General features: G+C 45.8%; 1 protein-coding gene across 1 annotated transcript in view; it reads right to left on the bottom strand.

Moving 5' to 3' along the window:
• Window positions 1-13,650, bottom strand: part of JAZF1 (JAZF zinc finger 1) — a 325,678-nt gene that overhangs the window by 50,752 nt on the left and 261,276 nt on the right. Inside the window, exon 3 of the mRNA XM_036247075.1 lies at window positions 3,664-3,860. Within this exon, the coding sequence (XP_036102968.1) occupies window positions 3,664-3,860 (197 nt within the window). The remainder of the gene's footprint in view (window positions 1-3,663; window positions 3,861-13,650) is intronic.

The following is a 13,650-nucleotide window of genomic DNA, read 5'->3' as shown; positions in this document are numbered from 1 at the left end:
AAGGTCCAATGGTTTTGGAAAAGGGATGAATGTGCAGAGACGGTGAGGGCTCTGAGAAGACCACCTGTTTTGAACAGGTGGACATGGGCTCTGTGCAAGCTCTCATTAGAAGTCTATTTCTTTCATTTGTACTCAGGAATAATAATGTTGTCTCAGTGGGGCGGCTACTAGGATTTAAACAACATCATAGCCCTGGCTGCTTTGCTCAGCGGTTAGAGCGTTGGCCCGCGGACCAAGGAGCTGCGGGATGGATTCCGGTCAAGGGCATGCACCTCGGTTGTGGTTTGTCCCCAGCCCTGGTCGTGTGGGAAGCAACCAGCCAATGTGTCTCTTTCACATTGATGTCTTTCTCTCTCTCTCCCTCTCCCTCCCTCCCACTCTATCTGAATATAAATAGAAAAAGAAATATCCTTGGGTGAGGATTAAAAAGACAACAACATCATACATAAAGTACATGGTAAGCACAGATAGTCAACACTCTGCAAATGCTGCCATCCCGCCTTAACAATTGTACTCGAGATATTACTTCTAAAGGAGAAAGGTATGAATTGTTTCAACACTTTGGTTTTAGGGAATTTAATTACATTTATCTTTAAATTCTGTATCTTTATGATTTCAACCAGGAGTCAGCAAACCATGGTCTGTGGGCCCAATCAGGCCTGTGTTTTTTTTGTGTGTGTGTGTGTTAATCCTCACCCCAGGGTATTTTTTTATGTCGATTTTTTTTTTTTTTTTAGTAGAAGGGAGGGAGGGAGGGAGAGGGAGAGAAGAAGGGAGGTAAAAGGGGAGAAGGAGAGACAGAGAGAGGGAAAAGAAGGGGTGAGGGAGAGAGAGAAACATCAATGTGAGAGAAACACATTGATTTGTTGCCTCCTGCAAGCACCCCAACCAGGGCTGGTAACTGAACCCGCAACCCAGATACGCAGCCGGGACTAGGAATCAAACCTGTGACCCTTCTGTGGGCTTGCTGACTCTCTAACCACCAACCTACACCAGCCAGGGCAGGTCTGTTATTGCAAATAAAGTTGTACAAAAACTTTTAGTTTAATGGAACACAACGTGCCCATTTGTTTATGTACTTCTATAGCTGAGTAGCTGAATCAGGGACCGTATGGCCCTCAACGCATGAAGTATTTACCATCTGGTCCTTTACAGAAAGCTTGCTGACCCATGATTTTAACCATTCTAACCTTTGCTTAAGTGAATACTTAAAAAAGACCAAAACACATTAAAAGGAAACCAAACAAATAAGGAGAGGAAATGAAAAAGATGAGACGAGAAGGTTCTCCTAGGATTTAGAAATTCCAACATTCATCTTGGTTCCAAGAATCGCTAAGCAACACCTGAGACTCTAGGATGAAGCTGAGCCCTGCTTCAGTCTCGTCGAGACAGTAAATTGCAATGAACATTTTGTAAATGAAATTTTCTACAAGATGACTTACTTCTGGGCCAGGGCTGTTCTTTGAATATGGAACTTGGAAGAGTGAATTCAGAAGGTAGAAACGCGGATTATTATTTACAGCCTGGCAGCGAAAGTGACTGAAACCACATTAGTCAGGCGAAATAAGCTGATCTCTCTTACTACAGGTAAAACAACATTTCAAACATTGAAAAATGTACACAATCAAAATTGTACAGGGTAGGGGTTTAAGAAACCATTTCCCCTGCTAATTTTTGATGTTTACATGGAACATTCTTCAAGCAGCAAATAACTTACCAATGATCTTGACAGACTGAAAATGATACATCTTTACCACAACATAAATCAATCCTCCTGGTGGGAAATGGCTAAAATAGGCAAGGTGTCAGAAAGATTTCTTTATGTCTGAAGGAAAGGAAATGATTCCATTTCTTCCAAACATTCTTACATGAAAAATAATAAACTCTCACTTTTAAACTGTCTTGATTTTCATGGGGTTCAAGACACCCTCCCAGCCCGAGGCAGCCGTGGTTATCTGGCGTCGGTCATGAGGCAGTCAATGTTAAGTCATGTATAAAATACACCCAGGTGCAAAACTGCCCCTTAATTCACATTCTGCGTGAAGATATTCATAGAAATAGTCAGAAAAGAGGTCACAGAATTACATTCTCACGGCATGCCTTAGTCCGCACGGTAAATGTAACACAGGTGCTGGGAAGTACACCTTCACGGAATAAAAGACGAGGAGACATGGGGACGACCTAAGGAAAAGGACGGACGCCCAGCCCGAAGGGAGCCAATGCGTCCTCTGTGGAAGAAGGACCCTGATCTGTGCAGACATGGGCCGTCACGTGTGACGCTCACAGTAACCTAGGGAACAGGCGTTATTAGTAACTTGAAGGGAGACATTCGGGTAGGAACCCCGGTCCAGCTGCCTCCTGCACCTGCCTGTTTCCACGGCGCCCGATCCCGACAGAACATGGGGTGTCTCTCAACCATGAGGCCCCGAGACACCCCTAGAAAAAGAGGTCCCGTAATCACAGTTAACCAAGTTTGGGAAATTTACTAAATTCTCCCCATGGAGAACAATAGTGTGTATTACGGCCCTGCATTAAAGAAACCAATTTACCTTGTTCAACCCGCCATTTCCCCAAGCTCTGCGGGGATCCCTTTCCCCAGCTGCTCCTCCTCTCCCCCCTCACCAACTTGCCTCCCACTCATCTTTCAAGGGGAGCTTTCCTGGTCGGGCCAGACTTCTCTCTGATGTTCTCTTATCACCGAGTTCTTCCACTGAGCACTAGTCATGAGTACAGTGTCATACTTATTGGTGTATTTATTTGGTTAATGCCTGCCTGTCCTCCAACTGGGGAGAAGGAAAACTGCTTCTCAGCTGGGAAAAAGAGGAGGAGGGACAGCTTCTCTCTGCCCGGTCTGTGCTCACTGCGCCCGGAGGATCCAAGGCGCGAGGGGTCTCTGAGCTAGGACCAGGCGGGCGCAGGCCCAGCAGAGGGCCAGGAGCTCCTGCCTGCGTGCACTCCGCAGGACGCTCAGAAGGGGAACTTGGAAAGTTAAACCCAGGAAAGACATACTAAGAAGCCCGATGGTTAAGAATCCAAGCTCGGTTCTGTAGTTTAGCTTTCTGCATTAGCAAACTTGAATTTGATCTTCACCCCGACTGCTGTTTTATTTTTCAGTTACTTCCACGTCTGGGCAGGGAAGACAAGACTGTGCTTGTGGGCCCCCGAGAAGGCCAACACCTTCCACGAGACCTAAGTTCTCTAGGACAGGGATGGGGTCTCCTTGGGCTCACTACTGTAGTTCAGTGCCTGGCATGTAGGAGGCACTCTAAATGTTTTTATAATAATCATTTTAGTATGGGAAATATTTTAAAGAAGCAAAAATTGGGAGACTGGTATCATGAAGCCCCATGTGCTCGTCGCCCAGCATCAACAACAATCAACACGTGCCATCCTGTGTCATCTACTCCACCTGAGCAAACCCAGGATATGGCATCACTTCACACATAATAAATGTAAGGCTATAAATTCAGCATCGCATACATATTACGGACAGTAATTCACAAATATTTCTTCAATAATAAATAGATGAATGAATCAACAAACTCTACACCGACCAGGAAAGGTCGAACAGGTGGGTCTGACTCTCCATCTGTCCCTGGCCCCAGCTCTACCCACACGCACTCACTCTCCCCGGCCCGCTGTGGAGAAGGCCCAGCCGCTCACCTGTTGGAGTGCTGCTGCGGAACGAAGAGGAGGGGGTGATGGGCGGGGTCACGGGGGGAGTAAGGCTTCCACTGCTGTGGCGTGGTGGCGTGGACACATTCCCTCGGGACACAGAGCTGGACAAGGTCAGCGAGAGCTTTGGCTGAATCTTCTTCTTGAGGGACTCCTGCTCCCGGCGGGCAGCATCTGTCACAAATCTGAAGGGACAACGGCAGGTGAGTAACGGGGCCATGTACAGAACAGGAGGACTATGACAATTACCCTAAATCTGACAGCTGCCTCGTCCTGGGAAAGGGGCTCACAGGTCTGTCCCAGTCTCAAAACTCACCACGGAATCCCGTTTCCTACATGAGATCATCTTCCAGCTGGATTCCTCAAAGCTGGCGCGTTTCTTCCCTAGGCAAACCTTCCCCGTGGAAACGACACACAGATCCCACCTGCACCCACTGCGTGCGTCAGTTACAAGACCGCCCCTCTCTCTTTCCTTCAGCCGGGAGAAAGCCCACCATTCTCCAAGCTCCCTAGGTACTCCCAGGTATGTAGATAGGTTGACGTCACGGCCTTATGAAAACTCTGACTCCTTTTGTATGACTGGATTCTCATACTGTTATACGGGTTTTAACTTTTTCTTGGCTGACTGAAGGTCTTGTCTCCCTAGCCACTAACCGAAAGGAAAGGACTCAAGTCCCTGCGATCGTAGCCAGCACACTGCCAAGACCGTTTCAGCGCTGACAGAATGACCGACTCCGTCAGCCCACAGAGTCAGAGGAAGGGACCAGAGCGGTTCAAGGAGGAAGATCACCACTAAGGATCTGTTTGTGGTGACTCTATCACTCATAGAGGCAAAGGTGACTTTTCCTGATAAATTCACCTTGGAAACTTCAAAATTATTCTTTCAACACTTCTCTCCTAGGTTAGGAATATTCCAACTTTGTTCTTTCCTCTCTGCATAATCTAACATTTCATAAATCCATGTAATATAAGGCTCAAAACCATCGGTGGAACATCTCTTACCTGAAGAGCAGATCTCGTTTTGCATTATTGGCAGCAGACTTTGTCAGCTGCGTTTTGGGAAACGGCGATGGAAAGCCTCGTGCACTGGGTGTCTCCAAGCACGTAGGTAATACAACAGGCACTGTGCCCACTGCCGAGGCCGAAAATAGACTGGGGTGCTCACGTCCTCTGCACCCTGCCCTCCTCCATCAATTGTGTTTTGACTATTTTAATATAATTCATCATAAATTCCCTTGCACTTAAGCATGCTGTTTTACCCAATCCATTTCATTCTGCCTGCAACATTCCTGGGTGTTTGTCTTCATCACACTCTGAACTTCTGGAAGTCACCAGATAGTTCCAAGGCCTGGTAAAAGCTGAGAGTCGATCAAACACCCAATGAAACAATATTACAATATTGTTACTGTGTCTTAAAATGTCCATTTTTATACTTGGCAGGTGAGTGGCACATTTCTTGAATGGCTTCTGCAATACAATCTAGATACATAAACTGAATTTTATACATAGAACTGAACTGTAGTAAAAGCTACATGCTTTGCCTTGAGCACATAGGTTTGGTGCTACAAGACAGCGATGATTCGAAGAGAAAGGCACAGTACAAAACAGAACTGTTTGCGCCCGGTAGCCAGCTACTTGTTTCTTTTCAGATGGTTCTACTGCTCTTAAAACTGCCCTTTCCCCCTCTTCATAAACTTCTACTCGTGCTTGCTTCATTATTCTACTCACGGCTGGTGCTGAGCTTCTCAAATTGGGGCTAGCAGTGTGGGCAAAGCCACAGGCCAAGTGGATGCTTCTTCCAGAGAGACCAGTGGTCCTCAGTGTAGGCGGTTCAAGTCAGTGTTTCAAACAGTCAAATAAACACAGATATGCTATGAGGTCGAATGAAAAACCTGCAGCTTACATTTTGGTGAAGAGCATGGGACTTGCAGCAGGCCGGGGTTCAAGTCCTGGCTATGTTACTGACCACGTGATTGAGGCAATTTGAGAAACCTCTCTAAACCTCAGCTTTACTTTCTGTGGAATGGGACTAGTAATTGCAGGTAAAGGGGTCCCATACATCTTTTCTCTTTCTGCAGGAGAGTTTGATCTTTCGTTAATTCTGGTAACCTGCTAAGTTGACATGTCACCTCTGCTAATAGGCAACACTCCTCATGATTAGGCCGATCCTGGACGGGTAAATCACATCTTGACTGGGAGGAACGAGAAATCCACACAAACTGATTAGGAAGACAGAGTCTTGGGCTTCCTGAGTGTGCGGATCTTGTCGAGACATGTGCCTGGTGCGTGGAGTGTTACAGGGCTTTATCCCCTCTTACACCAGGGCAGCTCCCAGCCCTGCCTGGAGGGCATCTTGTCTCTGCATCGTGCCCTGTTCCAGACCCCACAGAGGAGGACAAGCCTGGCCAGGAAGCTGTGGTTCTGCCCACCACCCCTCTGAACAGACCCAGTGCCCACTGTGGCATCTGGTCATCGTGTGCCTGACTGTCATGATCTAAGAGGATCACCTGCTGGGGACCAGGGCAATGGCAGTGCCGACTTCAGGGGCCGCAGCGAGGTTTCAACGGGGTAGCAGGGCCTGCCACAGAGGACGTGGCTCAAAACCTCGAAGCCGCTATCATCACCTAAAGCTTTACAATGTGGTTTTAGCTATGTGCCCTCCCCGGCTCAGCTTCTGGAGGGCGCACTGCGCCTTCACGGCTCTGACAGCGCCTGGCTCGTGGCTCACGTGCAGAATGGACTGCGCAGTGACTGACCGGGCATGAGCCCAGACAGTCACAGACGGTGTCCGACAATTGTCAAAGACTGGGGGGGTCCCCCGTGTCTTCTCTCACTCTGGTTAAAAAGTATCAATAGCTCCTGCTTTCTCTTGTAAAACACAGACTCTCCTACAGCACAGATATGAAACAACACCTACGAACCACCAGCACGACGCACATGCGCATCCCGCCTTCACCGCCACAGGCGCCGGTCAGCTGTGGACAGCAGCCTGTTTCAGCCTCGTGCCTGCTGAGTGCTTTCTAGACGTGAGAACGAGGCACATGCGACAAGCATTCAGCATGAAACTCATGAAGCGCTCTGCCAGCCTTCTCTCTCCACCCCGTCCCTCCCTGGGATCGGTGGCTATGAGCTGGCAGCTACCCCGTAAATCATGGCCACCTGCCCTACCGAGACCAGGGCTGCACAGCCGAGGCGGCGGCAGCACACCTAGGCCTGCTCCCCCTCCTCTCTCTTAGTAACCAGGACGCGGCCTCCTTTTGGACACTTAGTAAACCCTAAAGCTTCAAAGTAATGTTCCATCAAAATAGGTTTTAGTTAAAAGATGGGCAGATTCCCAAGGTGAGGGATCCCTTGGGGAGACTGAGTCAAGACTCTGATTGCAGCCAAGGACTAAAGACTCGAGTAGGTTATTCAGACCAGAAAAGCAGACGAAACCATTGCCTCTTCAAAGGCAGTTGCACCCTGACACAGCCTCAGAAGACCACAGCCTAGATCTTTCCACTGTCAGGGTGAGAAACGACCCCTCTATTCCCGAGGCTGAGAGGGAGTTCAGGCGTGGGAGCCACGTCACTCTGGTCTGATGAGTTTTCCTCAATGGACTTTGATACGATCGGTCATCTTTTCTGAAGCCCTCAGTAATCATAGCCAACAAGGTTCGGAGCTGGAAGAAACCTGGATGAGACAGACTACCTAGTCCAACACCTCCTTTTCCACTGGGACCTAAGGTGGAGTGACCCGCTGAAGGTCACTTTGATGGCACCAGAGAAATCAAGGCTCGAGACTGAATTAAATCTCCTATTCCGCCATGCTGCCACGGACACACAGAACCCTGAGCTTCTTCTGGTTTCTGCTTGAGTCATGGTGCTCGAGGTTAAGGAGTCAGAGCTCAGGGCCTGGGGAAGTGCAGAGGGAATCCTCCTCGGGGTTTACATGCTGGAAGTGGGGTCGCTGGGAGAGCAGGAGAGGAGGCCTTCCCTTCCCCATGTCTGCCAAGTTCTGTGCGGCTCCTGGGACGCAGGGAAGGTGGCCATGCCCGCCTCCCCAGACGTTCTGCTCTGCAATGGGAACCGTTCTAACCCCGCAGCAGCATCCTGGAGTGGGCTTTGCTGCCTTGTGAGAGCTGACGCTTACGTTTTCAGGGATTTCGTGAGCCCCCATCACTAAAATCAAATCATGTTAATCCAATTACACACGCCCATTATTAAAAATCATGTGAACTTGTAATTAGAGTAAGTATATTCAAAACAAAGGCAGTAATACTCAAAGCCTAGTGGTTCTTACTTACTCTACTATTATCTATGTTACTGAGGTTTCCCGTGAATATCGTCTGTGACAGAATTCCGACGCAAGGGTGGGCTACTGCTGCTGCCCCCCCCTTCCAGCTCTGTTCAGCGACGGCTTGTTGGAGCCCAGAATTGGCCATGGCAGGAGTATTACACATAAATTGGCAAATATTACGAATCAGGGCTTTTTATCTCTCCGAGAGTCGGTTATAAAACATGTGCCAGCCCTCTAACTTTGAAGTTATTATTATTTTTAATGAAGAAAGACATTTGTCTACTCACTAAAGGAGCTAATCAGGGAAGGGATAAAGAATGGGTAAGAAGGCTTGTTTTCTTTTTTAAAAATTATAAAAATAACACATCTCTCACTCACCACTCAGTTTATAGAAAACAGAATTTTGATGTTTCCTGGTTCCCAGGTCCAGCTACGGTTGACTGTTCAGGGCATCGTCCTTCTAGGGTTGCTTTTCCACAAACAGAGAAAACGGACTATTTCTTAAGGGAAAGACCCCGCCACCTGAGGGTTATTCACTGCTCTAACAGCCTGGAAACCTGCGGTCGGGCAAAGCCCTGTTTTCATTTTGAAACTGAGACCACTGTAGATTAATTTGAACTTTCCTACAAATCAGAAATGCCTAAGTTACTTTAATTTAATATGGTCATTTGTAGTAATATTTGTTATTGCTTGGGGAAGTACATATTCCTTAAGTAAATTTTCAAGACTCCATTATAAATCTTTGAAATCCTCAGACCGCAACGTTCATTCAGTCTGACATGTTAAACGTGGAAACATGAATGTAACACCACAGGGGGAAATGTCAAACTGCTGGTCCAGGGAGACCCGTTTCAACCACAAACGCAGGAAATTTATAGAACTCGCTGAAGCCCGGGCAGAGACCCCACCGCCACCTCCCTCCACGGCCAAATACCTGAGCCTAAGTGTCCTGCTGGGGAAAAGCCACTTGGCTTTCACTGGCTCTGGCGCGCCCAACAATGGAGTGACCACTCGAAACTTGAGTCTCGCTCACGAAAACTTGAAAAGAATCCAAACTCTGAGATGCGTGGTGTGGTTTGGTGGTTATTATAAGACTCTGGAGAGGGCGTGTGGTCCAGAGGCCTGAGCTGTGTGTCAGGAGTCTTGTCCTGGGAGGGAGAAGCGGGTAGCCCCTGACGTTCCTACATTCTCCATTCTGGCCCTGGTTTTCCTGCTTGTTAAAATCGAGGAGTTTGGGGTTTATGGATATATGGAATATATCACCCCTATTACTTCCCACCTCCAACGGTCAATAATTCCAGCAATAGTATCATGTAGTTTCCCAGGCTTTTATTTGACCTTAACCCATTATAAGAAATGTCTCTCTACTGGGAGCCTGCACACACATGTGCAATTAGGTCTGTAATCTGCAGGTCTGACATCTCCAAAGCTCTAAAGCTAGATTTCTTTTATAAGTTTGGCAGTAAAACTCACTGGGAGACAAACCCTGACGTGAACTACTTCGAAAGTACGTTCAACTATACTTATTGCATCTAGTGTGAACACCTACATCTTCACCGTGCAGACACGACTGTGTTCGATCCGAGGCTCTGCCACCGCAGGAGTGTTATGTAACATGAAGTCTTTGTACCATGTTACCTTTCTGAAATCAGAAAAAATATGAATTGTGAACTCTATCTGGACACAGAGATGAAAACATGTTTTATGTAAATGTCTGAAATAAAAATTTCATGAAACAATCCTTACTATATGTGATATATGCTAATATTTTCCTATTCTATTTAACTTTAACAAAATCTCCTGGTCACGACCACCACACTGCTTTCTTGACATGGCCTGCAGATTGGATCATATTAGAGTAGCAGTTGAGACAGTGGGCTTTAGAAATAGATTCTCTACATTCTAACCTCGGCTCTATGCCCTCCAGCTGTGTGACCTTGGGCACAGTACTTAACCTTTCTGTGCCTCAGCTTTCTCACCTGTCAGTGGTGACAATCTCAGGGCCTGTCTTACAGAGCTGCTGTGAAGACTGAGTCGATACACGTGAAGCACCTGGGATGGGGCCTAGCACTCTGCGCTGGACAGATGCCAGGTTCCTAGTACACAGCGGGTATGCACAGCACTTGCTCTGGAAAAGCCCAACTCACAAATCTTTCATCTCTGACACTTAGGTCAGCAATCTGGTTTCTCCGGAGCTGAATCACTGAGTAGGAGGATCAGCACTGCTCTCAGGAGTTTGGCTGGTCCTGAAAGCAAAGGGCCACCTCTTCTGGTTCTGCATGCATTTATTAACTACCACTGTAACCGCAGGTAAATCCAAGGTCGCTATAGTTGCTAGAATACAAACAGAAGGTTCCTCTCCTCAGGGACAACATTTTGGGGGCTATCTATAAACCCACACACTTCCCTGACTTTTGAGAAGAACCAAACTGTAGAAGGTCTTTAGGCAGGACAGGCAACAGGCGATGGACCACGCAGCTAGCTGACAAAAAGAGGTCTCTGAGCAGCGTAGGCCTGTCCCTGACTTGAGAGACTCACAGGCTGCTCAAGGTTCTGATGTGGTCCACAACCAGACCCTCTGCACAAAGCTTCACGTCCAATGGCTTCATTTCAAGTTGAAAAGCTTGGTTCTGCTTTTTCAAGGGCCCTCTGGGCACTGCCATTTTTCAGTGAAAACATGTTTGTGAAACCCAGAAAGCCTTTGAGGGAAGCTGCTGGGAGCTGATCAGGAGAGTCTGAGCACTCCCCGATGTGGTGATGCATGGCTCCAGAAACGAGCTGGACAAGGACAGGTCAGTCTTTCCAGGAGTCAGTCCAACCGTGCATGACGGGTTTTTCTCTCCTCCTCCTCCTACAAGATGCGATCCCAGATGAGGATGGACAGAAAGCCAGTGAGGAAGCAAACAACTCGCAGGGCGTTGGAATGGAGGCCGTGGGAACCGGCCCCGGGAACAATGGGTCTATTTCAGCATGTACTCATGTGTGGCCCACATGTCAGAGAATGTGGCTGCTCTTGGTCTCAGAGTAATGATGGCTTTCAGAACGCACATCTGCTAATAAATTCATGGGGTGGGTCTTCTCGTTTTAGCAGCAACTTAAAGCCACAGTGAAGTTGATGGGGTATCTGGTTAAAACAGCTGGCCAGTGAAACACGACCTGCGACCAGCAAGTGGAGGAACCTCGTGTCTGCACCCCATTGTTGACAGCGGGGCCTTTTCTGGTGATCTGAGAACTTCATAAATGTTCTTCTTTTCAGTAGACAAGAGAAGACTGAATACTGACTCCAGAAAGTTTCTAGTAATGTTTCGAACAATCATATGTTTCGCTTCTCATCCCGGAGCTATTTTTGACTTCATGATCTGATGCCGATGGGGTGGATTTCTGAAGCTCCATAAAAATTTTTGCAGTGTCACCAAAATGCTGAGCCTCTTTTAACATGTTGCTATTAAAAGTTTAATACTAAATAATAAAACTGAAAGCAGCACCAGGGAAAACCCACACCATCTGACCAGATCAGTTTGGCACTTGGCTTAGAAGGGTTTTTATGTGTATGTGTAATATTCATGATATTCGCATGGGTTGTGGGTCTGATTTGCAAAGTACTCAGCCAATGAATCGAATTTTGTGCTTGGGGACCAAACCCAAACTGACAGATTTCTTGCATTAAGACATTATTATTTTTTTCTTTTATCTTTTCTTTACTAAGTTTATATCTGACACGCACAGAAGGCTATATAGCCCCTGGTCTTTGAAGAGTTCTGGTCTAATTTGCACAAAATAAACTAACATTAGGGCAAGCCAATTTCATATCAAATCTTGTAGCTAATGTTGCTTATGACTGTTCACTTTATTTTGGGGGAGAGGAAGATGAGAAAAGAGAAGGAGGTAAGAAAAAAAAGAGAAGGTAAAAGGTGACCTTTGTCTTATCTACTCTCTGGACAACCATATTCTAATTATTTTTCTTTTCCCTGTTAGGGGAACTACAGTTAATTTACCTTCTTTATGGTATACTATATAGCTCGGATATTCTGAAACTCTTAAAAATACGTGTTTAATAACTAACATTGGACTGCCCCTTTTGTTCTGTTAATCCTCACTCAAGGATATTTTTTTCTATTGATTTTTAGAGAGAGTAGAGGAGGGGGGAGACAGAGAGAGAGAGAGAGAGAGAGAGAGAGAGAAATATCAATGTGAGAGAGACATGTTGATTGGTTGCCTCCTGTACCAACCAGGGCCTGGGATTGAACCTGCAACCAAGGTACATGTCCTTGACTGGGAATCAACCCCTCAACCTTTCAGTGTACAGTCTGATGCTCTATCCATTGAGCCACACAGGCCAGGGCTGAATTGCCAATTTTTATTGCCAAGTGGAGTACCTTATCTAACGACTATCTTCCATTATTAGCCTCTCATTCAAAAGAAAACCATTTTAACATAAAATATAGGAGAGAGATAATCTTGGAATAAAATAATCCTTTGTTCAGAAAGACTGTTCTTTATTCTGAGATTATGATAATAATAAAACATCAGAAACATTTTACTTAAATTATTTTTGAGATGCAGAGAAACTACAACATAAAGTTTTATTATTATTTTGTAATCACGTCTGCACATTGTGAAATACTATTTATAATAATATATTGTTTATATTTATTCTCTAGATAGAAGTTATTAAAAATATTCAACTTTATTTCCTATCATTGCCATAGCTAAAAATTGAGTTTCAATGATGTTGACCAAAATGAAACTATTAAGTTAAGGAAGAATCATCTGCAATATTCTGAACAAACTGAAAGACGTGAACTCCTGTAGCTTCTGCTTTCCAGGAGCTGGGAGAAAGGTGGGAGGAGCCGAGAGTCCTCCGATGGACGGGTCCACAGAGGGAGGGTGCTGGATGCTTCCTGCTCTTGCTCTCACACACCCCAGGGCAACGTGGGGGCTGTGGACCAATGGAAATACCCCCGTGAACAGCACCATTCAAACTTTAGAAGCTGTTCTGTGAATAGTACTTTGGAATGACTCATTTTTTTTTTTTTTTTTTTAAAACCAATAATCTCTTTTCCAGAATTTTAGCATTCAAATGGCATTCATGCATGGAAGAGGAATAACTGCAATAATTAATAAAATCCCATTCCTGAATACCATGACTTTGTATATTCCCAGTAAGTACTGGGTATTTTCTCAGAACTAAGGAATGGTATAGTTAATTTACCTTAATGAAAGCTCTGGTTCAGATCCCAGCAACCACTATTTTAAGCCACAGGTCAGCATAAATTATCAGTGAAGCAATTAATTTTGATTTACCTTTAGCCTGGCTAGAGTAAACCATGGTCTTTTTCATGGTCAATGTCAAGAAGAAAAACCACTTCTGAAAACTATACCCACAAATCTTTGGGTTGGAGGCCAATTGGAATATCCCTCTCTTGGCAACCCTCTATCATCCTTTCCATTCCTTTTCTGCTTTCATCCCATTAGGAATAACTCCAGCCATTTCTTACACATGGTTTTCATTGCTAATTTGACATCTGTGTAAAAACCAATGAACAAAACAAAGAGGTTGCATTTTATGAGGTTTTGTGGTACAAGCCTACAAATAACTTTTGAGTTTTCTTGTTTTGCCTCCTCTGGAAGTAAATTAAATAAGTTATTTGAGGTTTCCATGTAAACTGATAATGACACAAGCTGGGAGAAGTTTAA

The sequence above is a fragment of the Molossus molossus genome, unplaced genomic scaffold, assembly GCF_014108415.1.
Source record: "Molossus molossus isolate mMolMol1 unplaced genomic scaffold, mMolMol1.p scaffold_m16_p_7, whole genome shotgun sequence".
Lineage (NCBI taxonomy): Eukaryota > Metazoa > Chordata > Mammalia > Chiroptera > Molossidae > Molossus > Molossus molossus.
This window is presented reverse-complemented; position numbering and strand designations above follow the sequence as displayed.